Source organism: Macrobrachium rosenbergii, chromosome 11, assembly GCF_040412425.1.
Source record: "Macrobrachium rosenbergii isolate ZJJX-2024 chromosome 11, ASM4041242v1, whole genome shotgun sequence".
NCBI lineage: Eukaryota > Metazoa > Arthropoda > Malacostraca > Decapoda > Palaemonidae > Macrobrachium > Macrobrachium rosenbergii.
Genome location: NC_089751.1, coordinates 24,734,890 through 24,762,345, shown reverse-complemented (window position 1 = coordinate 24,762,345; position 27,456 = coordinate 24,734,890). Strand labels below are relative to the sequence as shown.

Here is a 27,456-nt window from a genome sequence, read left to right as displayed (position 1 = left end):
AAGTTATCGCTATATTCAGGCACACATTTTCTTTCATACGTAAGTATTCAGGCCTTACCGTTTTCTTTTAACATAGATTGGGGTAACATTGGTAGATTCTCAAGTACAGGGAACAGTTAAGTACTGTACCTAAATATTTAACCCTGAATGGATGGGAATCCTCATATGAGTATCTGTAACAGGTTTTGAGTGATGGATGGAAATCCTCACCTGAGTATTAATATTACGAGCCATATGATTTGGCTGTATCGAGCAGGAAAGAGTTTCCATCACTTCAATGGCCCATAAATGACTAGTGGCAACTTTAGAATCAGCTCAGCTCAGTCAGTGGGCATCTCAGGGAGATCAGTATTGTTCTTGACTTGATTGGGGGATGTTTTGCTCCTCTCTCTCCCATGACATCTTTTTGAAAATTTAAGTAAATATTTTATGACAAATATACTCAAAATTTGTTACTGAATTTAGTTCTTATCTGTTATGATATTGTGTGCGCTGTAATTATAATTTTACAAAATAAAACAGAACAAAGTATTAGAAAAAACGTGTAAATAAGTCACTTTCAACTTCCTTCCGTGGAAGGCAGGGAAAATTTTTTAGAATTTTTTTTCCTTACACTGTGCATTTGCATATCTTCCTCTCTCCATTAATGTTTTTTTTTTTCCTAAATTGGCCAACTTTAAAGTTTGCCCAGTCTTTGGGTGTGCATGATATATAATTAGCCTGTCCCTTAAGGGCTAAATATGCATTGAAAAAATATACAAAATACAGTAATGAGAAGTTTAAGATTACACAAATCATACGGGTACTTGCCAGTGATGAATGTTGATTGAATATGATGATGAATTAGCTGTGCTGTGCGATGAATGACGATTAAGATGTGACTGCACAGCAAAGCAGAGGAGTCACATCTCCTCTAGGGGCTCCTCTACTCCTTCTTCAGGTGCTTTGTCCACCAATTGCACTTCTTAAGGGGGTCAGGAGGCTTTGGAGTCCTCCTTCATGCGCTCGAGAAACATGGTACAGTATTAGGCAGCTGCTGTTGCTGCTGCTTCATGCTGATGAGGAGGTTATTATAGGGCCCCATGCATGCAACAAGGGCATTTGAAAAGTCTGTGGAGTGTTCCATTTTAGGATCCTATGCCCCAGTCATCTCCTGCAACTCCCTGACTGCCTTCATAATTATGGATAGACATCCTAAAGACAGGCCCTCATCCTCCCTGTCTCTGTCAGAAGCCTTAGAAGGAGCAGGGCATCTAGGAGACATCTTAGGGCATGATTAAAAAAAGATACACAAAGATTAAAAACGAGATACAAGAAGATGCAAAGTACTGTACACAGATACGCAACGACATGCTCAAACAGGAGAGGTGTACACAGTGAACTGGAAGGAGTGCGGCCTCCCGCCCCAATCTCCACAGAACAGAGTCTTTAGGGATACAGCCAATCAGTGCCAAGGAAAGTGAATGACGCTCCTGGATATGCTTATATGCAAACACCAGCCAATAGCCTGTCAAGTAGCATTGCACCTAGGTATTTCAGCTTCCCAAGCAGCATTTTCTTTCCTGTGAGCTTTGTTATCAGAATATGCTCTTTGTTTGGCAAACGTTCTTTAAGATAAAAAAAATACATTTTATTGATATTTTGCTGTGTTTACATTAGCTGTAGGTCCTGTTGCTAGGTAACCAATTGGTTCTCAGCCACATAAAATAAGTCTAATCCTTCGGGCCAGCCCTAGGAGAGCTGTTAATCAGCTCAGTGGTCTGGTTAAACTAAGGTATACTTAAATTTTTTTCGACTTACAGCGGGGGATCTGTTCCAGCACCCAGCCGTAAGTCGATTTTTTGCAGTTATTGGTGCTTCAACGGTGCCCTAACTTGGTTTTGCATCAAGTTACAGCGCTGTAAGCACCGTTAATTTGATGCCTATCCTTGCCGTTAGTGCCCTTAACGGTGTTTACGACGCTGTAACTTGATGTAACATCAAGTTACGGTGCTGAAAAAGTGCCTTAAGATCGAATTGCTGTAAGTCGGGGTCGCCGTAAGTTGAGGACGCACTGAATTAATATTTGAAAATTAGTAAGTTTATTTTATCATAAAAATTGTATTTAGTCACAAAAATAAAATTTTAAAAATTAGTGAAAATTTTAGATATGCCCTACAAAAAATTCTCATCCTAAAAGACTTTACGTAATACCATTTCAAAGTCGTCTTACAACATTACTGTACCCTTAAAAATATGTATATGGCTTATAGCTACGCATGAACACTCCTACAGCTGTAAGTTATCCTTATACAGTAGTTAGGCACCGACATTTTCTTTCATACAGTTGTATTCAAGCTTACTGTTTTCTTAAATGTAGATATGGGGTATATTGGTACTGTACATCGTTTGGCTAATGTTTTTTAAGGAAAACAAATCTTTATTGATATTTTGCTGTGTTTACTTCAATATTAATACAGTAATTGAAAATTAGTAAATAATTTTTTTTCATAAAAGGTGTACAGTATTTAGTCACGAAAATAAAATTAAAATAATTAGCGAATATTTTGGATATGTTCTAGTTATTAATTTATTTTTTCTTTTTTAATAAGTTGTATCTCTTCTTTCTGTATTTCCCTTTACAGTACTTTCTCTTACTACTTCCTAATGAACCCCATATTCTTTGGAAGCTTGAATTTCAAGTCAATGGCCCTTGTGGGCTTGCTCCATATGAACAGGTTTGATTTACTGAATAGTAATAATACTGTACAGTAATATGAAAATATTCGCAAATATGTGAATACACAAACCCTGAGACGTGAATAATCAGGGTTCCACTATAATTTTGTTTCAAAAATTCAAATCTCTATGCAGGATTTTATAGATGTATTACAGCAATATTGTTATTTATTATTTCGTGGTATAAGAGAAAAAATTCCAAAGAATTTTTTGTATCTACCACAGGAAGGTGAAATTGAATATGTATAATCCTGTGAGGAGCCTCTTTGCCTAGACGCTCGTAAAACTACCAGCTAATTTTTTTGAGTTATGCTTGCTCTTTCTAATATATTTTTGTACTTGATATTGCAAAATTACAATAAGTATGTTTATGGACAAATATGTACAAGATGTACTGGGATGCAGAGATGCAGCACCTTCCCTTATGAAGTCTTATAGGTGACCATTATTCCATCCCCTCACTGAGTTGAGGTCTGAGTGTTGCCATTAGAGTTGTCATATTGTCATTTATGACCCATACAAACAATTTGAATGTTTTCCCACAGATTTCATTTAAATTTCATGGCGCAACACATTGATTCTCTTGAGATGAATGCTGGACCCAACCCAATTTCTAATATTGTACCTCACATGATCATTGCTGGACCCAAGAGTTTAATAATATGTGATGTGTATAATTGTCTTTTATCAGTAAACAGTATTGTGTTACCTGGTTACCCAGTGTTTCAGCCAATGATGTATGATTGCCTCAGTTGATTTATTATGTTCTTTTGATGAAGACAGATTAGTAAATTTTTATATGCCATAACATAAATAGTAATAACAGAGTGAAGTGACCTCTGCATAATTTTAGGAAAGTAGTTTACAGATTAAAAAAAATAGTATTCAGATAAGCCACTATATTTCCTTTTACAAACTTACAATTATATATATTTACATTTTTCTTTTTTGAATTATTTGATTATTCGCATACACTACTACTATTAACTTTTAACCAGAAATCATCATCCTCACTAACCTGATTATCCCAACATTCATCATTCACTTCAACACAAAGAATCTTACTCATTGTAGGGTAAGGATCAGAAAACCCACTAAAATTGGCAATTTCATTGTTGATCTCGTGTAACAACTCGTCCACTACATCAAGCATTCCATTAATACTTTCCAAATTACCCGTCACTCCCTCATCTATCTGATCATTTATTATTTTTATGGTGACTTGCGCTGTTATTTGCAACACACACACACACACACACACACACACACACACACACACACACACTTCAAGTACTGTCTTATCCATTTCACCCACTAGCTCTTCCATACCAATTGATTTCTAAATTTATACTCATCCTTCATTCCGCCTTTCATTATTCTGGGCTTTGCTTTGACAGTCGCAGATAAAATAATCAGTTTATTATTTAAGAAACTTTCTTCACTCTAATCCAATTCATCCATAGCTTCTATTCTCAAGTATTCATTCACCAGATGCATTCTCATCTCAGATACTTGGGAGGCATCAAGCATTCCATTAATACTTTCCAAATTACCCGTCACTCCCTCATCTATCTGATCATTTATTATTTTTATGGTGACTTGTGCTGTTATTTGCAACACACACACACACACACACTTCAGGTACTGTCTTATCCATTTCACCCACTAGCTCTTCCATACCAATTGATTTCTAAATTTATACTCATCCTTCATTCCGCCTTTCATTATTCTGGGCTTTGCTTTGACAGTCGCAGATAAAATAATCAGTTTATTATATAAGAAACTTTCTTCACTCTAATCCAATTCATCCATAGCTTCTATTCTCAAGTATTCATTCACCAGATGCATTCTCATCTCAGATACTTGGGAGGTTCTCTCCATTTGCACAGTTAATTGTGGTGTGCTCCAATCACTTACCTTTCCACCCTCATCTTTACCGTTCAATAAATAACTCAGTCCATTCAGCCAAACTTTTCGTACAATACACAGACCTTCAATCCACCTCTTTCATCTACCTCTTTTAATACTTTATCTCTCCGTAACTCATAAAACATTCAGTTGCTTTTTTCCATATATCTGTTGTCCTAATGTAACTGCATTCAGGGTTTTACACATCTCTGAAAATTAATTAAGAAATCACAAGGAATTATACTTGTACTCCTATGTACATTGCTACCATATACTCACAATGCTTTACCAACATACCAACATGCAATCCCATTCAACCTTAGCTCCAGCTATTATTTGCAATATTTGCAACATTTCACTTAGGGTTCTCACTGCCCTCACCTCTGATCCATTCATACTCAGCAGATAAGGGGTTAGACACGTGTTCCACACCCCATTCACTTAACATACATTCAGACACGCTTCCAGTAAATTCAGGCCCATTATCGCTCAACAGTTTCACTGGTCTACATTCACACACACATTAGAAACATCACCTTACCAGATTGCAACAGTCTCACTTTAATTCTTGATAGGCACATCATACAAAAATTTACTCATGGTCCACCATTACAACCATTCCCACTGATTCACAGTTCATCACCAGTAATGACACAGCCAATAATAGCCATTTCACCTGTCTCATTGATTCTTGTTTTCAACACAGATGGACGCAAATACACATGTGGAATATGGAATAAACATTTGCTCTTTTATACTTTCAGTCAGCTTATACTCACACTTATGCCCATATCGGTCATGCACAGGTATGCAAATCCCACTTGTTTGCATCTGCTCAATGTCTTTTAATGCCAACCATTCACTCTCACGTTGACATTACAACAAAATTCACCATGTATATATATATATATATATATATATATATATATATATATATATATATATATATATATATATATATATATATATATATATATATATATATATATATATATATATATATATATATATATATATATATATATATATATATATATATATATATATATATATATATATATATATATATATATATATATATATATATATATATATATACTCCCTTTTGCATTCTTGAAATTACTCATCCCTCTCAAGAGTAACACATCTTCTTTATTGGCTTACATGTTACTCATTCTAAGGAAGTCAATACCAATCAGAAAACAGTAGGACGTCTGCTCCTCATTCAACACAGCAAACCAGTGTTTAACATCTTTCATTTCACTGATACACAAAGCCAATGTAATCTCGTTCCATGCCACAATTTGTTTTCCTCATATTCAAACTTAAGCTCAAGATTCTGCATGTAATTCTCAATCTCTTGAATAACAGTTTCACCTACCATAGAAATCTGCTTCCTGGTGTCAGTCAGTCCATGTTATTCACTCTCATTTTTATTCATGAGTACAGCCATGCCATGACCACTTCCATGCACACGAAATTTCACCCCCTTTTAGACTTTCCTCTGTCTCTTCATCATAGTCATCAACATGTCTTTTTTCCACAACTACTACTTTGATCTCTTTCTCATATATTTAGCCATAGGGCTTTTAGTCAATAACCCAGTTATAGTGTATCCAACTCAAGCATTGTGAATGTAGCATATATTCTCTCTTTCTTAGTACAGTACACCACAGGTTTTTCTATTCCATAGTGCATATAGTACATATTTATATAAAACAAACCGCTCACTGCAAACAGTGCTTTTTGTATTGGGAGTACACCTGGTTTTCACATAGTCTTTAACTTTTACATATACAGTCTCACTTTTCTCAATCAGTTCAGGTTCCTTACATGCTTCATCCTTAACTTTCCTTTGCAGTTCATTTATACTCTCAAGGATCAATATATCTAACCTATCTTTTGCTAATTCTTATAAGCCATACCAAACATTTTTGAACATAGAATCACCACCACCTCTTCTTTTTCTTATGACAAAGCTTTGGGCAAATATTCTGGATTACCACACACTTTTCGGTTACCTTTAGCTTACCCCTTTTCAGTGTTTTCAACTTCCACATTTTGAGTCCATCTTTTGTGACACTTCCATTATATTCCCTCTTGAATTTTTCATTTCTCGGGGTCATGTTTTTATCTTTCAAATGTTTATCCCATGATCATCTTTGTTACCATTATTGCTTGATATAAAAGCATATCTTTTTGTGTTGTAGGTAAATGTAGTAAAGAAGAAATATTTGGGAAATAGGAAAGAAAAAAATAATATATATAAGAGCACTATACAACAGAATTACAATGTAGAAAAGAATGCTTGAAGCAGTCAAGAAATTTTGAATGAATGAAAACTAGGACAGGGACCAGTTAGTGGGCTAAAGGGTGTTAGAACACCCGGACATTCTTCTCACTCTCACTTATGTTATCTTGCCAACTTTTTACATCGAAAGGGAAGAGTGAAAGTAAAGACTGGGACAGTGATGTACTTTAATTCAGTATTAAGAGAAAAGAATTGTGTTTATTCTTTTAAAATTCTTCTCTTGTCCATCACATTACATGGTTTTTAATGCCTAAAATCTTCACGTGGGTGTCATCAAGAATGCTGAAACAAAATACTGTCACTGCATTGAATACCTAGTATCATGACCATGAAGTATAACTGTTCAAATATACCCTGTACAGTAGATATGGAAATAAAAATGTAAAATGGAAATTTATCAAATAAGGTATGAAGGACAAATGTTTAATAAATATTTATTTCATTAAGGTTAATTGCATTTCCATAACAAACTAAAGTGCCTGACCGCAAAAGTTTTACATTATAGTTCTTCATTGGTGGGGTGGGTAGAGCTCTCGGCTAGCATGTTGTTGGCTCAGCGTTCAACTCTCCGACTGGCCAATGAAGAATTAGAGGAATTCATTTCTGGTGATAGAAATTCATTTCTCGTCATAATGTGGTTCTGATTCCACAATAAGCTGTAGGTCCCGTTGCTAGGTAACCAGTTGGTTCTTAGCTACGTAAAATAAATCTAATCCTTCGGGCCAGCCCTAGGAGAGCTGTTAATCAGCTCAGTGGTCTGGTTAAACTAAGATATACTTAACTTATAGATAAGGTATACAAATTTATATTAAGAACATGAAACCGCATTGTATGAGTATTATTAATAAAAGAAATAATTTAAATCTACTAAAATATCTGTTAAATTGTAATTAAAAATCAAGCAGTTCACTACATATAGTCACTGTAAATACAAACATCTGCAAATCTGCAGAATTGTGAAAAGAGCACCCCAAAAGCCACACTTGTTACCATTTCATAGGAAAATGCTGGCATCCCTGATATGTTCGAATGAAATTCTCCTCTCTTTTTTTTTATACATTGCTGTCAGAAAATTTACCACTATTAACCTAACATCAGTTGTTAAAAATTTGGTTTTGACATAGGAAAACTTATTTTGGGTAGCCACTGCGAGTCTTCAAAGGAGTTATCTTTATGGTCCTGCCATGGGCTCCATAAAACTGAGGGTAACTCCTTTGAGGATAAATCAGTGGCAGAGTTATAAAAAATTTGCCTAATTATCATCATCATCATCTGTATTCATCCTGCTTATCGCATCCTTAACCATTTCAGTTTGTACCATTCTGCCATTTGTAGTATGAAAGGCAGATTTAAATGTTAAGAAAATTTTTTTGTAAGGAATAATTTCTTTCAGTTCTCAGCAATGAATCAAGCATTGAAGAGAGCAGTAACATGGAGTCCCAAACTAATGAACAGCAGTTGGACAAAGTAGCTGAAGGTTTAGAGGAAGTAGCGTTACAATTACAAAGTCAACAACCACAGCAGCAGCAGCTAAACTCAACCCAGATACAAGAATTAGAGCCTCAAAATCACCCTCTCTCTCAGAGTCATCCCCCTCAGCTTCATTCTTCACTTGCATCTCAGCCACAGCTCATCACACCTAACCTTACCTTAGAAGAGGAAGCTCAGCAAAAACTTGGTAATATTATCAAATCACAGTTCTGTATCTTTATGTGTGTGTGTGTGTGTGTGTGTTTTGTTAACAGTTTAAGTCTCACTAACCTTGTCTCAGGTGGTTGTTTAGAAAGGTCTAGTGTAGTATACGAGTTAAATTTACTAATACATGTACTAACTAAAATGACATTTAAATGCAGAACATTAAGCTTTTTATCATGTTATTCAACCAGTTTTTAACTTTTATATTCATATCATTAATCATGAAGACGTTTTTTCCTCATAGGTCCAACAGTCCATCCTTGTTGATCTCCTTTTAATGACATTTATAAAAGACCTTAAAATATCACTGCAAATGAGCTCTATTTTTTACAGGAAGTTTTTGGGTATCATATTTCTTGTTTAATGTATTAAGTTACAGATTCCAACTAGTAACATACGGCACTGTAAAATAAGTGTCTATAAAAATTTGTTGATTTTTGCAATAAATCTAATAAAGTGTAGGAGCATATTGGATGGCTTGGTTTCAACTTCCTGTTTAAACTTTATCTGTTGATGATGCATACCTAGGCCCGAGATGCCTCATAGTAAAGCCTCCTCATTCTCTGTCTGTCTATGGACATCTGGAATCTCAGCTCCGCTGTGACTGATATGTAATCTCATAACTACTTTTTATTATTCATGGTTTTAAGACCACATTGTGTGATCTTAGGAGATTGTGATTAATTCCAATTAACTGGTCAGTTGTGTTATAATAATACAAGCAATATATCTTGTTAGTATGGAACTGAACGTGCCCTGTCAGTCATGCAGAAAATAGGTTGCCTTATCAAGATGATTGCAGGGTGAACTTTGACTAGGCTTCTCTAAAATATCATTGAGCATCCACCATATGGCAAGGCATCTTACAGTTTGCCTGCATCTCTTAAGTAAAGGTAAGATTGAACCAAGACTTTATCATTAAAAATTCTGGACGTCAGTGTGAAAGGTCTATGGCCTAGTTTTCTCATAGCATAGGTAATTGATAAAGTTCCTAAATTGAACAGTTATTTTAGTATAAGAGTTTGGTTTGGTATTTGGAGGGGCAGTATTCAGTGAATTGGTGTTATCTTCTAAGTGTTAAGGATCTGTTGAATTGAGGCCCTGCTGTATAAATTTATTATACTGCAGCTGCTGCTATTACTTTAAAAAAAGCCTATTGGCCTCATGTTGTGTTCACTTTCTTAACAGTATCAATTTTTCTTTTTACAAAAATATTTATATAGTATATGGTACACAGCATTTATTATGTTATGAAAGATATGATAGTCTATTATTATTAGTAACTTAGTAGAATTAGCATATTATCTGGATGAAATCTTTTATGTTAAATGATTCATATGTCTGTGTGTGTCAGTAGTAGTTAGTCTTGTGATGCGTTTTGTAGGTTCAACTCCTGGCAAGGTACAGTAATTGGATGGTGAAATTTATGAAGTCAGGGTATTATAGTTTTATTTAATATTACTTTTTGTATCTGGACATACTTAGGAATGCTTATTTTTTTTTTTTTTTTGCTCTTAAAGTATTTTATAAGTATTAAGATCTTTGTGTTTCACAGTAGAAGAACCCTAAATGTATTGGGAATTCTACAAAATAGTATTTTATGCAACTGCACTTGGCTGTTGATTGGCCTTTTCAGTACAGAAGGTTATTTGTCAGCAAATGCACAAAATTTCTAAAGTTTTGGAACAATTGCTGAATGAACACTTAAAGTTCTGTAGAGTAAAACATTTTATTACCTCTGCATAGCCAGGTGTGCTTACTTAGTATGTATGCCAATTGGCTTAACAAGTGTTGTGTGCTTTGATGTAATGATGTCCAGGGGTTTAGTGGTAGGGGAAAGTTTAATAATCATGCCGCTTTGGTATTGTTGGTGGGTAGAAATTGCATTGATGGCCTCAGTTTTGCCTTGTCTGTGACAATGTAAGTGAAGCATGCAACCTAACCCTTAAGCACTTTGTGCTTCACTGTATTGCCATGAAGTCCACCATTTCTTTATTGATGTGCACAATGCATTTTGAGGGCTTATGTTTTCATGTGTTTTTTTGTGTGTGCTGAAGGCGTGGACACCTGCCAAGTGAACAAGGAAGGTTCAGAGCCTTCAGCTGAAACATGAGATCCTCAAAAGTTGTGAAAGGGTGGGCCCTGCAGCCATATACCTATAAAGTTGGACAGTAGAGGAGTAAAATGATGGGGCAGTTTGATCAGGCCGCTCACATATGGTATCAACAGCAACATTTGGCATTGTAAATGTCGGCTTGTTTAGTTCAAACTTTATGGTTTTGCTAACCACAGGACTCATGGCTAAACTTTTGATACTTAAGGGGAAAGTATTGTAAGCTGTCTAAACTGGATTTTTACGCATCTGTGCTCATTAATACCTTGGCTAACAAGGCGGTGTAATTGTTATCTGAACAGGAGTTATTAAGTGCTTTATCTGTTTTATATTGTAGAAGTCTTCAGGTCTCTATATCCTGAAACTGCAGTGGTGGGACACTCAAAACAAACAAATTCTCTTCATGGGATGGAGAAAAGTCTTCATGCAATATGCTTCTTACTTTTTAAACAACCAGTATTGTTAAAGATTGTTTTTTCAGGCATTTTTGAAAATACATTATCTCAAATGGAGTAATTTGAGCTTTGGGAAAATGCTGTCTTGTCCCTCAGCGTTTCTAAGAATCATGAGTTATATGGGAGAATGTTTGTATTAGGTTTTTTTTCATATGCAGCCACTATCATTCAACCAGTAGACTTAGTCATTCCTGGATAAAGTAATGGTTCAGTACAAGGATGAGGAGGAGTTTGACTTGAATACTTATGTGGATGTGGAAGACACTTTGTATAATGATTGTAGTTATTCCCTCAAAAGGGCAACCCACAGTGAGCTCTTGCATAGAATGACATGTCTACCTTTAAATACTCCTTCAGATTGGAGATCCACCATAAGTTCTCTATAGAATGACATTAAAGCCTTTGCATTGGAGCTTGGTTGGTTTTTTGCTTCTTTTCGCCTGTTTTTAGGTAAGTTTGGTTGTTTATTTGACATCCTAGACACTTTATATGTTATATTTCGGATTTATTACGTTGATGTCATGTCTTTTGTTAGTCTCTTGACCATTTTATGATACATCAAGTATAATTTTTTTTCTTTTACGCCGAGTACGTACAATTACTAGCTCTCCAGTGGTTACTTTGAGAATCTGTTTGTTTTGTTTCTTCTTTTCGACTGTTTTTAGGCAAGTTTGGTTGTTTTATTTGTCATTTTAGACAGTTTATACTGACCTAGACCAGCTATAAGAGAATTCATGATATTAGTTTGAGTATCTCATGGACTCCCAGTGGGACCATAATAATAACTATATACAGTAAAGTTTTGTGATCCCTTATTTTTAATTATAAAAACTGAAGAGCTATGAAAACAGAAATTTTTATGTAGTGAGGTATCCGTTTGCAAAAGTCAGATCGTACAACTATATTTAAAATGACAATTGCAATAAAACATTTTGCTTACTGTATCAAATTATGTTATATGCATTGCAGGATTGTTCCCATAGGGATACAAACCTCGCTTTTCATGTGTGGAGCCATCCTGCTGTGCATGTGCAGATTGCTATGTACTGACTTGGCCTACCTACAACATTGTGATTCCAGCTGGAGTGCATTAAAGAGACAGTATTCTGTCAATTATCTGGATTCACATTATCCGGACATAGCCTGACCCCAGGGACCAAAGACATATACCGCATATTTTCGTGTATAAGACGACCTTTAGATAAGACGAGGTAAAAAATTATGACAAATTTTCATGAATTTATCTCATATTTGTAGTACAGTATAAGACGACTGCTAAATTACAAAACCATCAGTGTATAGGCTAGCAGTTGCAACAACAGGTCTTTTGAAATATTGGTTATGTAAAGATGATGTTATTACAAATACTTTTTTACTGACTGTATCCTTAGAAATTCAAAATACCGTATATATTTGCATATCATGCAGCCAGCTTTTCAAAACCTAATTTTCAAGCTAATTTTAAGGGGGTCACATCATATAAGAAATATAAAATTAGCGTATGTAATACTCACATATTGGTATCGTATTATAAAATACATACAAATATGCATCTTTTCCATAGATCTTTTAACATGTTATGCTTTACTTCACTGTATCCAGTAATATTGTATGCATTTGCATATTACTAATTGTATTATACAAACATAACAATCATGTGCCATTTGCATTGTTTAGGTTTTCATGAACATGGACAACAGTACCTTCCGGGAATGTTTGTTTTGACATCAATTCAATTTCCATTTAAAGATAACCATGGGGGAAGGTTTCATCCCATTTGCCATACATATTAAAACAGTAAAATGTGTTCTTTCATGCCCAGTAGTTTTGATTTTGGTGTTATTACTGTTGTTATCAGTTTATTTCATAATGTGAATCTTTTCATGTATGTTGGTGGTTATCACACGGAGGCTGAGGCTAGCCTACCGATAAACATCACTTAGAATTCAAGGTTTGATTTTTAGAATGGTATATAAGACGACCCCCAATTTTTAAGGAGAATTCAAGGTTTGATTTTTAGAATGATATATAGGACAACCCCAATTTTTAAGGATGAATTTTATGATTTAAAGGTCGTCTTATATGCAGTAGTATACTGTATATATATGTATACATATGTATATATATACATGTATATGTATATATGTATATATATGCATATGTATAGATATGTATGTATATGTATATATGTATATATATGCATATGTATAGATATGTATGTACTTGTATATGTGTATATATATATATATATATATATATATATATATATATATATATATATATATATATATATATATATATATATATATATATATATATATATATATATATATATATATATATATATATATATATATATATATATATATATATATATATATATATATATATATATATATATATATATATATATATATATATATATATATATATATACGAGGGTAAGTCAAAAAGTTCCAGGAAAAATTGTTGAATGATGTATTTACACAGGAATCAAAAACCCAAATACTTGGTAAACAATTATCTGTGATGTAGTGATCCATATAGACTTGTTACCTCAGTCATCCTCTTGCTACCGTGGTGTTAACATCTGCTTCAGAAAAGTAACTTCTTGAACCCATGGAAATTAAAAATTTTGAGATGAGAGCTAACATCAAGTTCCTGACCAAGCTTGATTGGAAACCAGGGAAAATGATTGAAGCTTTGCAACAAGTTTATGGAGATTCTTCTCCATCTAAATCAGTTGTTTATGATTGGATAAAGCGATTTAAGGATGGTCGGGAGGACCTCAAAGACAACCCAAGAGAGGGAAGACCATCGACTGCAAAAATGAAAGAATTGTGGCTTTGGTGCAGAATCTAGTGGATGAAGATCGTCGGATTACTATCGATATGATAGCTAATGAAACTGGGATCTCCCATGGTTCTGCATTTTCAATTTTAAATGAAAATCTTGGTTTGAGTAAACTTTCAGCACGTTGGGTCCCAAAAAGCGTTGCGAAGACCAACTGCATCAAAGAGCTGAACTTTCTCTTGCAGTTTTAACGAAGATTGAATCAAATGAATCAGAGTTTTTGACCGGATTGTTACTGGAGATGAAACTTGGATCCATCAATATGACCCAGAAAGTAAAATTCAATCAAAGCAATGGTTACCAAGAGGTTCAGCTGCACCAGTGAAGTTCAAAGTGGCGAGATCTGCCCAGAAGGTTATGGCAACAGTGTTTTGGGACTCCAAAGGAGTGATTTTGATTGATTTCCTTGAAGGACAAAAAACAATCACCGGGAACTACTACAAAGGTGTTTTGCAAAAACTGAAGACTGCATTGACTAAAAAACGTCGAGGAAAGTTGCACCGCAGAATTTTGTTCCATCATGATAACACTCCAGCACTTTCATCAAGGGTTGCAAGAGAAGTCCTACGGAAATTTAGGTGGGAAACTCTTCCACATCCTCTTTATAGTCCTGATCTTGCTCCTTCAGATTTTTTCCTGTTCCCAAAACTCAAGGAACACTTAAGAGGAGTCCGGTTTGAATCTTTGGATGCTGCTAAACATGCAGTTTCAGCATGGTTTAATAGAAAGGCCCCAAATTTCTACAAAGAAGGGTTGCAGAGGTGGAAACAGCGCCTTGAAAAGTGTATAGAGTTAGATGGTAGATATGTAGAAAAATGATGTTTGAATTTCCTTAAATAAAGAGTATATTGAATTTTTCCTGGAACTTTTTGACTTACCCTTGTATATATATATAATATATATACACAGTACAGTACATTATATAATTTTTTTCTAACAGGACCTGATTAAAACTGGATGGTATCTAGCAGAGATATTTATTCAAGAAAAGTTACAAGCTTTCTAGGACTAATAGTCCTCATTGCCAAGTATCTGTGGAATGACCGGACACGTAATCCAGCTGTATTTATATGTGTGTGGGGAGTGGATTAAAGCCCTTTCCGTGTGCTGGCTTCTTTATCCTTTAATTAACCTTCTTTTCCTGTGTGGCCCTGTGGCCTTTGGCTACCTGCAGCTTCTTCCTGATGTTCATTGTTTATGTGGTCTCTTGTGTTTTTGGGTTTTTTTTAGTATAGAGTATACGATTTTTCTTGAAGGCTGTCTTCAAATCCGTTTCTAGTGTTGCCTGCCATTACATTGTTTGTGCATGTTATAAAGGCATACAATAAACCCCCTGTATTTGCGGGCGATGCGCACCACCCGCCCCCCTCCCCGTAAATAGCTAAAATCCATGAATACTTAGAATCCTTTTAAAAACACTCACACTGCCTGTTTTGATAGTTCAAACACAAAAACTAAAAATGTTTATACAGGTATTATCCTACTTACGATGGGGTTAGGTTCCAAAAAAACCCATCATTTGTTGGAAAAAACATATCTTGTTTATAGCCTAGCCTACACTAGGATATTCACTAGCATGTATACATATATGGTAGCCTAGGCTACACTATCAAGTATACTCTATACATACATGGTGTAGTAATTATTAGTATCAGCTGATTCTGGAGGTTCATGCAGAGCGATTTATGATAATACAAGAGAAATTGAATAACAAGAGTTAGCTTAGCCTACACTATGGTATATCATATACATATATGGTAGCCTAGCCTGCATTATACTGTACTCTATATTCACATAATATCGTATTATACAAACTTCAGCATAAGGAATATGCATTTTTTCCATGGATCTTTTAAAATGTTATGCTTTACTTCACTGTATCCAATAATATTGTATATACAGGCAGTCCCCGGTTTACAATGGGGGTTCCATTTTTACAATGCGTCGTAAACCCAAAAATCGTTGAAAATCGTAAAAAATCCTAAGAAAACCTTACTTTTAATACTTTGGGTGTATTGAAAATGAGGAAACTGCATTTTTATTGATTTGCTCATAAAAAAAACTCCAAATTTTGATTCTTCTACATTTTGGAGCCATATTTCTTCCATCGGATCAGTGTACGATGCACTGTAAATCGGGAAATAATTTCTGATGAATATATTTGAAGAGCGTCGTAACCTCAGAAAGTCATAAGCCGGACCCGTCGTAAACCGGGGACTGCCTGTATTCTTATATTGCTTTTGTATTATAAATTGCGATCATAGTGATCAGTTTTTTGGTTTGGAAATCGATTATGCGGTAAGTTTATTTCGCCGTATTTAACTCGGTTCAGAGTGCTTTCTTGCTTCTAGTTAGCGTAAATGAATCTGTAGATACTTTATTTATATGGGACAAGATTTTTCGTTATACGTAGTGTTTTTAAGTCGAAATATAACTTAAATACATCACATTGTGAAATTAATTTAACTATTTTTTTTTGTTAATAGATGAGGTTGGCCATTTGGGGCATGTTTGTTTTGTGTAAAAAAAATGCAAGATTCCGTTCACTATTTTCACTTGATTTCCTAATACAGGTAATACGAGCTTTGCGTATTTATCTTTTATCAGCATAAACATTGCAGTAATGTGTTCTTTCATGCCCAGTAGTTTTGATTAAAATACTTTCTCTCTCCAATTTTAGTTACGGTTGAGTTTAATCCATGTTGCCGATCGATGATAATTTAGTCATCAGCAGCTTGAACATTGTTTTCTCAGCTTCAGCTACAACTTGCAGCTTAAATTTAGCAGTATATTTCCTTGCTGATCTTTTATCCATACCGAATAAGGGTATAATATAAAAATATATCAGTCCTATTCTACTTAACCTCATTTTTACTATAAGTATGGTAATCGTATACTCCCGTACGATGGTTGAAATACAAGCAAAACGGCTGTTTTTATCCGATTCGATTATAAACAAAACAACAGTTTCTCGTTCGGTTGTTTTTGGCTGTGTGCATTTATGCAAGTATAACGTTTCTGACAATACTTTTATCATTCTCTTTTACCTTTTAACTAGAACATGGAATAAAGAGATGGAGCAAAAGAAGTTGGTCTATTGTAATTTGGTCTCTCTCGCTGCCTGATTTTACGCTGCTGCATGCACTCATGCAGAATTTTAAAATATTTTATAAATATTGTCATATCTGTATTAATTGCTTACCCCATCACAAAATCGAATTGTCACAAAGAGAATTATCGTAACTTGAGCACTACCTAGGTACCTGAGTATTTTAATAGTTTTATCACAAAAAATGCATTTAATCATGAAAATGACATGAAAATATAGTAATTAGTGAATATTTCTCAATGAAAAATACCGCAAATGGGCAAATTTTCAGCAAATAATGAATGTATATGTTCCATAGAGAAATCCGCGAATAGGTGAGTCTGCGAATCGTGAGACTGCGAATATGGGGGGTTTACTGTACTCTACAATCAGTGTGGCCGTTTTGTTAGTGTTCCTGTAAAAAGAATTCATGTTCTCTGTCTATTTTGTGGTCTTTTTCCCAACAGTGCTTGGTGACTGCCGATGTCTGATTGTAGTGCCTAATGTTTTGTTTATGTTGCCTTCCTTGTTCTTTGCAAGATTTGCCACTTTTGCCGAAGTAACAGTCTTCACAGTCTAGACACTCTGCCATGTGTACCCCCTGTTACCTCTTCCCCCCTCTGCTGACTTTTTGTTTCCAACTATTTTATTCCTAATGGTGTTTTTGTAACTGCCTATCAATTTGAAATTATCTAGCTTCCTGTTGATGGGTGTAATAGTGTTGTTGTCTGGGACTGTAATTATTTTCTTCCCTTTCAAATGTTCCTGTTCTATCCCTTCCCTCTCCCCAAAATAGTTTTTTCTTGCCTTGATGTGTGCCTGTTCCCACCAGTACTTAGGGTATCCTAATCTCCTTAAACTCTCCCAACAATCAGACTTTGGCAGTTGCCAAGCATTGTTCGGAAAAATACCACAGAATAGACTGGAAGAATATGAATTTTTTGTACAGTAACTCTAACAAAATGGCCAGACTGATTGTAGAGAATGCCTTTATAACATGCACAAGCAATGTAATGGTAGGCAACACTGGGAACTGATTTGAAGACAGCCTATCAAGAAAAATCATATACTGTATAGGTACTCTACAATAAAAGAAGAATTGCAAAAACGCAGACCACATAAACAATGAACATCTGGAAGAAGCTTCAGGTAACCAAAGCCAAGGTCATGAGGGCGGGTCCACACAGGAGAAGGGGGTGATTAAAGGATAAAAAGCCAGCACGCAGAAGGAAAGGGCTTTAATCCACTCCCCACACACATAAATACAGCTGGACTACTTTTCTTGAATAAATATCTCTGCTAGATACCATTCAGTTTTAATGAGGTCCTGTTAGTAATTGTATTAATGCACAGAACAATTGTGTAAGCGATCAAGTTATTATATATGTATGTATGTATGTATGTATATATATATATATATATATATATATATATATATATATATATATATATATATATATATATATATATATATCTTCTTCTTCTTCTTTTAACGTGTTTAAATGTATACAAATATATAAATATAAAGAAATGTATACAAATATATAAATATAAAGATATATAATATATATATATATATTATACATTTATTTATATATATATATATATATATATATATATATAGATAGATAGATAGATAGCATATAATTGTAAAAAATGTAAAAACTGCTTTGATGCTTGGTATTGCTACACTGAAAGAGGCTGAGAAAGGGATTAGAGGGTGTGGGAAGTCTTTACAGGTAGATTCACTCAGAGAAAGGGTTGTTATGTGAGGTGAGTTGACATGGAATGGGTTTCCCCAGCTGGGAATGGGGTGGTAATGCAGGGACAGATGGGTGGAGAGTGGTCAACAGTCATTTGAATTTGTTAGAGTTTTTTGTTTAAAGTTTTTACATTTATGCGTTTCCATATTTTGTCCCTTAAACGCTGACTTGACGGTGCCGAGTAAAATTGTCTGTTGGGTGCGAGTGGGCGCACGTGCACGTCGACTACAAAAAATTTCAACCTTCGGTCAACTTTGACTCGACCGAAATGGTAAAAAAATGCAATTGTAAGCTAAACTCTTACATTCTAGTAATATTCAATCATTTACCTTCATTTTGCAACAAATTGGAAGTCTCTAGCACAATATTTCGATTTATGGTGTATTTTTTAAAAAAACTTTTTCCTTACGTCCGCGCCAGAAATTCTTTCGTCACGTTGTCGTGATGTTTGCACCGTTTTATATTAGTCGTTACATAAAGTTTTATATATGAAAATATGCGCAATTTCATGTAGAATACAACCGAAAATAACTCATGGTTGTAGCTCTTATATCAGTTTTGAAATATTTTCATATAAATCACGATAGGTGCCAAAATTTCAACCTTCGGTCAACTTTAACTCGACCAAAATGGTCGAAAAACGCAATTATAAGCTAAAACTCTTACATTCTAGTAATATTCAATTAAGTACCTTCATTTTGCAACAAACTGGAAGTGTCTAGCACAATATTTCGATTTATGGGGAATTTTTGAAAATAAAACTTTTTCCTTACGTCCGCGCTGTAACTCTGCCGAACATCTCAGAAATTCTTTCGTCCCTTTGTCGTAATGTTTGCACTGTTTTATATTAATCGTTACATAAAGTTTTATATATGAAAATGTGCGCAATTTCATGTAGAATACAACAAAAAATAACTTATGGTTGTAGCTTTTATCAGTTTTGAAATATTTTCATATAAATCACGATAAATAGAAAAAATTCTACCTTCGGTCAACTTTAACTCTACTGAAATGGTCGAAAACTGCAATTGTAAGCTAAAACACTTACAGTCTAGTAATATTCAATCAATTACCTTCATTTTTCAACAAATTGGAAGTCTCTAGTACAATATTTTGATTTATGGTGAATTTAAAAAAAAAAATTTTTTTTACGTCCGCGTGTTACGAATTCATGCATCATTTTGTGATAATATTTTCTCTGTGTTGCTTTGATCGTTTTACAATTTGTTATATACCAAAATCATCGCAATTTAGTGTACAATACAAAGAAAAAAAATAACTTGTTAGCTTTAACCGTTTTGCTCACAGCGCGATTTGTATACATTATATATGAAATTTTTTTTTTGCACTGTCATATATGTCAGTATTTATATATGATAATGATATTTTTTTCATTTCTGATGGTTGCATACTAAACTTCAGGCAGTGACAAAAAACGAGCCAAAAATGAACTCTTAATCTTAAAAACTAAGCGTGCTGTGATTTTTTTAAAAAAACTTTTTTCCGTTTCGGCGCTAACTCCCGAACACCGCCGGCATACGGCAGACACTTTTGTAAACAGAGGCTCGGCGTTTAAGGGTTAAAGGATATTACAATACTGCAGAACACAAATCAAGAGAGAGAGAACTACTCATATTGTGGTTTTAAAGCTTCTAACACACGCACACACACACACACACACACTCCTTCCCTTTTTTATTTTTATGTTAAGTTATTCTTGTGTTAGCTGTACTGCATTTTCTCATTTTTTATTACGTTTTGTCATAATTTTCACGACGTAGAAGATGAAAAAACAATAAAATTTACAGCCCAAAAGAGACGAGAAGCATATTCGTTATCTCCTAACTTGCATTTTATTTATACATGCACACACGTACATTCCTTCCCTTCAGTTGAGGGAGGGGTATCTTATCATGCTATGAACATCTATGACAGAATTCATAACAAACTTGCATTAATGAATAGACATTTTAGATTTTTATTCTACTGTGAATGTGAACATTATTATTATTATTATTATTATTATTATTATTATTATTATTATTATTATTATTATTATTATTATTATTATTATTCAGAAGATGAACCCTATTCATGTGGAACAAGCCCGCAGGGGTCATTGACTTGAAACTCAGACTTGTGAATACTGAGAAACCCTGCAAAAGTGTTTATGTTTAATTCTTTTTGTAATTTATAAATTTTCAAGCTTGTATGTGTAAATTAAATAACATTAAATAATAAAATTAATAATTCTCTCTCTCTCTCTCTCTCTCTCTCTCTCTCTCTCTCTCTCTCTCTCTCTCTCTCTCTCTCTCTCTCTCTCTCTCTCTCTCTCTCTTACTGAGATTTATGGTACATGTATATGTTTATTTGTTTTGTATGATAAATTTTTACCAAATGATAAGTACTAATTTTCAAATATTAAAAAGATTAATATAATAATAATAATAACTGTAATTACAAAATTCGTATGTGATACATATTTTAAATAAACAAATATCTTTCCCTCATCTTTTGAGAAGCAGCTCAAGGCAAAGCTGTCAGACATGTCACTTGAACATGATAAGAAGGGAGAGTGTTGCTGATTAGCGGGTCAAAGGTTTCTCTCTCTCTCTCTCTCTCTCTCTCTCTCTCTCTCTCTCTCTCTCTCTCTCTCTCTCTCTCTCTCTCTCTCTCTGTAGTAATTCATAAAAAATTTAACTCTTAAGTAAGAACAATTGTTAACTCTCTCTCTCTCTCTCTCTCTCTCTCTCTCTCTCTCTCTCTCTCTCTCTCTCGTTCATAGTTAGCGCAACCTACATGTTAATGCTTCTCCGTATGTCTTGACCTGTACAGTAGATACTTTAGAATTGATCTAATTTTACCTGTACGGTCTACAAACTGTAAATGCGCCGTTTTAAAAACATAGAGACATAGAGCATTTCAGAACAAAGAGAAAGACACAAAATAAAGAAGTTTTTCATAACAAGGTTGAGAAGACTTCTAAAAATAGATTGGTGGAATGGGGAGAGAGATAAATACTATACTAATCTTCACACACTCCTATATTTTTACATCAACCATTTATTTCTGTCTTTAAGGGTAATTTATTAAGCTAACTTTTAAATGAAATTACAGTAATTTTATATTCATTTAAGTTAGTTTAATACTGAATTTCCATCTTTTGATATCTAGCATAAGAATAACTTTCTCTCTCTCTCTCTCCCCTCTCTCTCTCTCTCTCTCTCATGTTTTTCTGTGTTGTAATAATTCATAAATAATTTAACTTGATATTTCATATTTCAAGTAAGGACAATCTCTCTCTCTCTCTCTCTCTCTCTCTCTCTCTCTCTCTCTCTCTCTCTCTCTCTCTCTCTCTCTCTCTCTCTCTCTCTCTCTCTCGTTCATAGTTAGCGCTCACACAATTTTACAACTTATTATTTCTTTGTACATCTTTACCTGTACAGTAGATAGTTTAAACTGATCTAATTTTACCTGTACCATCTACAAAGTGTAAATGCTCTGCTGTGGCAAATACATTCTAAAACATAGAGACATAATAACTAAGAGTTGTATTAGTCAAAATAAAAAATGCAGTTTGTTCATGAAAAAACATTTCAGAACAAAGAGAAAGAGATGTAGAATAAGGAAGTTAATAAAAAGAGGTTGAGAGGACTTCTGAAAATAGATCGGTTAGATCTCTCCCCTTCCAACTCTTTTTATGTCAACCATTTATTTCTCTTTTTTAAGGGTAATGTATTAAGCTAACTTTTAAATGAAATTACAGTAACTTTAATTTCATTTAAAAGTTAGCTTAATAATTTGGGAGCATGATTAGGGTCATATTTATTGTTTAAACTTTAGAAATAAGTATCTGTTAGCATTTTTAGAGATCGTGCCAAACTCATGCAAAAATTAAGCCTTTAGAGAGTGGTTCTGGAACCTAACCTCACGTAAAGTCGAGAGAGATATATATATATATATATATATATATATATATATATATATATATATATATATATATATATATATATATATATATATATATATATATATATATATATATATATATATAACATATGATTATCCTGTGCATTAGTAGAATTACTAAAAGGATCTCATTCAAACCAGATGGTATCAAATGGAGTATCTATTCAGAAAAAGTCACAAGCTTTCTTGGACAAACAGTCCACACTATCAAGTATCCGTACGGTGAGCAGACGTGTAGTCCAGCTGTATTTATATCTGTGTGCTGGGTACTTTTAATCCTATAATCGCCTGGCTCCTGTGTGACCCCCACCCCCTCGTGATCTTGGCCTTTCTCTTCCCCTTCTTCCAGGTGTCCGTTTTCCGTGCGTTCTCTTGCGTTTTTCCTTCGTTTCCTTGCTACTGTGGAGTTTATGATTTTTCCAGCTATGCTGTCTTCAAGGCCATCTCTGGTGTTCCCTGCCATTGTGTTGGTGTTCCTGTACAGAAAACTCATATTTTCCCAGTCTATTTTATGATAATTTTCCCAGCAGTGTTTGGCAACTGCCGACGTCTGATTATAATGCCTTATGTTCTGCAGGTGTTTTTTGCTTCGTTCTTTGCATAATTTGCCAGTTTCACCATAGTACCCTGCACAGTCTAGACACGCTGCCATATATACCCCCCCTCTAATCTCTTTCCCCTCTACCGACATTTTGTTTCTAACTATTTTATTCCTAATGGTGTTTTTGTAGCTGCATATCAATTTGAAATTATCTAGCTTTCTGTTGATGGGTGCAATAGAGTTGTTGTTTGGGACTGTAATTATCTTCTTCCCTACCAAATGTTCCTTTTCTATCCTTTCCCTATCCCCAAAATAGTTTTTTCTTGCTTTGATGTGTGCCCACTCCCACCAATACTTAGGGTAGCCTGATCTAAAACTCTTCCTCAGGTAATCCAGCTCTTCATCTAAAAATTCGGGTCTGCAAATCCTATAAGCCCTGATGGCCAACCTTGTCATTACTCCTATTTTTATTTCTTTCCTATGACTGGAGAACCTATGTATGTATGAATTGGTGTGTGACTTCTTCCTATATACCTTGAATTTTAAATTTTCCCCTTCCCTCTTAACCAGGACATCCAAGAAAGGAATTTCTCCCTCCTTCTCTTCTTCTATTGTGAACTTAATGTGTTCATTTAGTGTATGTTTTCTAGGAACTTGTGTAGATCTTCCCTTTCTCCCTTGTAAATAATCAAGATGTCATCGACATATCTTACCCATTTTACGATATTTAAGTTCCCTTTATTTACTTTGCCCAACTCTTCCTTTTCAAACCATTCCATAAAGATATTAGCTAGAATTGGTGAAAGACTCGAACCCGTGGCCACGCCATTTTTTTGTGTATAATGGTTTTTGCCCCACTTGAAAACATTAACACTGAGGGCCGCTGTTAGCAGTTTTATTAAAACGTCATGATCTATGTCGCATGTATAAACCTCTTCCTCATATTCTTTTTTATTACTTCCATCGTCGTCTTGACTGCTATGTTAGTGAACAGGGAAGTTACATCCAAACTTGCAAATTTACAGTCTTTTATGTTAATTTTGGATAATTCAAGTATAAGGTTCATGTTATGTTTTAAATGCCCTTTGGATACTAAGCCCACCCATTTTCCCATTATGTTGGAAAGAAATTTCTCCAGCCTCCTCTGTGGTGATTATATATATATATATATATATATATATATATATATATATATATATATATATATATATATATATACTGTATATGTATGTATATATATATATATATATATATATATATATATATATATATATATATATATATATATATATATATATATATATATATATATATATATATATATATATATATATATATATATATATATATATATATATATATATATATATATATATATATATATATGTATATGTATGTATATATATATATATATATATATATATATATATATATATATATATATATATATATATATATATATATATATATATATATATATATATATATATATATATATATATATGTATGTATATATATGTATGTATATATAATATATGTATATATAATATATATATATATATATATATATTTATATATATATATATATATATATATATATATATATATATATATATATATATATATATTATATATTATATATATATACACACACACACACAGTACACCCCTGCATTCATGGGAGATGCATACCACATCCCCCGGGGAATTGCTAAAATCTGAGAATACTTAAAACCCTTCTAAAAACATGAGAACTGCCAATTTTGATAGTTCAAACAAAAAAAAATCTAAAAATGTTATACAGGTATTATCCTCCTTCAATTGGGTTAGGTTCCAAAAACCCATTGTTTGTTGGAAAGAACATCTCAAATGTAGCGTAGCCTACATTAGGGTATTCAATACCATGTATACACATATGGTATCCTAGCCTGCACTATAAAGTATACTCTATACATACACGTTATACAGTCTCAGCGGGTTAGATGGGCGGTGCCTACGCGTTTTTCCGAATATGCGAACCTCCTCCTGAAGATGATGATATTACTGGAAGAATGAGTAGGCACTGTCAGGCGACATCTGGCAGCCCACTCCTCTCTCCCTGAGAGGGGTGGAAGTTCCCGGTAGCTGCCGGTCAATTATAGTGGATTATTTACCAATTTAGCCCTATTTAGTGCTTTTTTTCTTATAATGAGCCACAATAAGCTCTTGTCAAGTGAGAAAATAAGTCAGATAATCACTCTGCATAAGGTGGAAACTGCAACTAAGGATATTGCCGATGTTGTGGGCCTTAGTGAGTCATCTTTGAACTTTTTCACCCACCGCTGCACAGTTCGCTCACTAAACGCCCACAACATAGGCAATATCCTTAGTTGCAGTTTCCACCTTATGCAGAGCGATTATCTGACTTATTTTCTCACTTGACAAGAGCTTATTGTGGCTCATTATAAGAAAAAAAAAGCACTAAATAGGGGCTAAATAACATCAAACTCACGAGTCCATGCAGACAAAAAAATTTGGTAAATAATCCACTATAATTGACCGGCACCTACCGGGAACTTCTACTCTTCTCGAGGAGTGGGTTGCCAGATGTCGCCTGACAGTGCCTACTCATTCTTCCAGTAATAATATCATCTTCAGAGGGAGGTTCGCATATTCGGAAAAATATGTAGGTGCCGCCCACTCAACCCGCCGAGACTAGTAATTATTAATATCAGATAATTCTGGATGTTAATGCTGAGTGACTTATGATAATTCAATACAAAAGAGAAATTGAATAACAAACACGAATTAACTTAGCCTACACTATGTTATATCGTATACATGACAGTAGCCTAGCCTACATCATACTGTACTCTGTATTCACATATTAATATCGTATTATACAAACATCAACATGACGAATATGCATCTTTTCCATGGATCTCTTAAAATGTTATCCTTTACTTCACTGTCCAATGATATTATGCATATTCTTATTTTGCTTTTGTATTATAAATTGCGATCAGTGTTTTGAATTGGAGATTGATTACGCAGTAAGTTTATTTTGCTGTATTTAACTCAGTTCAGAGCGCTTTTCTTGCTTCTAGTTAGCGTAAATGAATCTGTAGATACTTTATTTATATGGGGCAAAGTTATTTTTCGTTATATGAAGTGTTTTCAAATCGAAATATAACTTAAATGTGCCTTGTTGTGAAATTAATTTAGCTATTTTTTTCGTTAATAGATGGCGTTGGCCATTTGGGGGCATGTTTGTTTTGTGTAAAGAAAAATGCAGATTCTGTTTGCTATTTTCACTTTATTTCATCATAATATGAGCTGTACGTATGTATTGTTTATTGGCGTACAAACAGCAGTATTGTGTTCTTTCATGCCCAATTTTATTTACAGTCCAGTTGCATCCATGTTGCCGATGCATGATAATTTATAGCCATTAGCAGCATGAACATTGTTTTCTCAGCTTCAGCTACAACGTGCAGCTTAAATGTAGCAGTATATTTCCTTGCTGATCTTTTATCCTATGCTACTTAACGCCATCTGTAACATGACTTCGGTAATTGTTTACTACCGTACGATGGATTAAATACAAGCAAAATGGCTGTTGTTATCCGATTCGGTTATAAGCAAAATAGTTTCTCATTTGGTTGTTTATGGCTGTGTGCATTTACGCAAGAGTATTGCATTACTAACAATACTTTTGTCATTCTCTTTTACTTTTGTAACTAGAAGATGGGATAAAGAGATGGAGGAAATGAAGTTGGTCTATTGTAGTTTGGTCTCTCTTGCTGCCTAATTGTATGCTGTTGCCTGTGCCCGCGAGAAATTTGAAGTATTTTACTAGTATTTTCGTATTGGTATTAATTGCTTAACCCATTGCAAAATCGAATTATTGTAACTCGAGCACTACCTAGGTACCTGAGTATTTTGATAGTTTTATCACAAAAAATGCATTTAGTCATGAAAGTGTTATGAAATACATTATTTAGAGAATATTTCTCAGTGAAAAATACCGCTAATGGGCGAATTTTCCACAAATAATGTGCAC

The 27,456-nt window shown here is 34.0% G+C and overlaps 1 protein-coding gene across 2 annotated transcripts in view; it reads left to right on the top strand.

Annotated features, from left to right (window-relative positions):
* Window positions 1-27,456, top strand: part of LOC136843252 (uncharacterized) — a 242,945-nt gene that overhangs the window by 190,108 nt on the left and 25,381 nt on the right. For both annotated transcript variants that reach the window (XM_067111373.1, XM_067111372.1), the window contains exon 8: window positions 8,331-8,615. In XM_067111373.1, coding sequence (XP_066967474.1) covers window positions 8,331-8,615 — 285 coding nt within the window. The remainder of the gene's footprint in view (window positions 1-8,330; window positions 8,616-27,456) is intronic.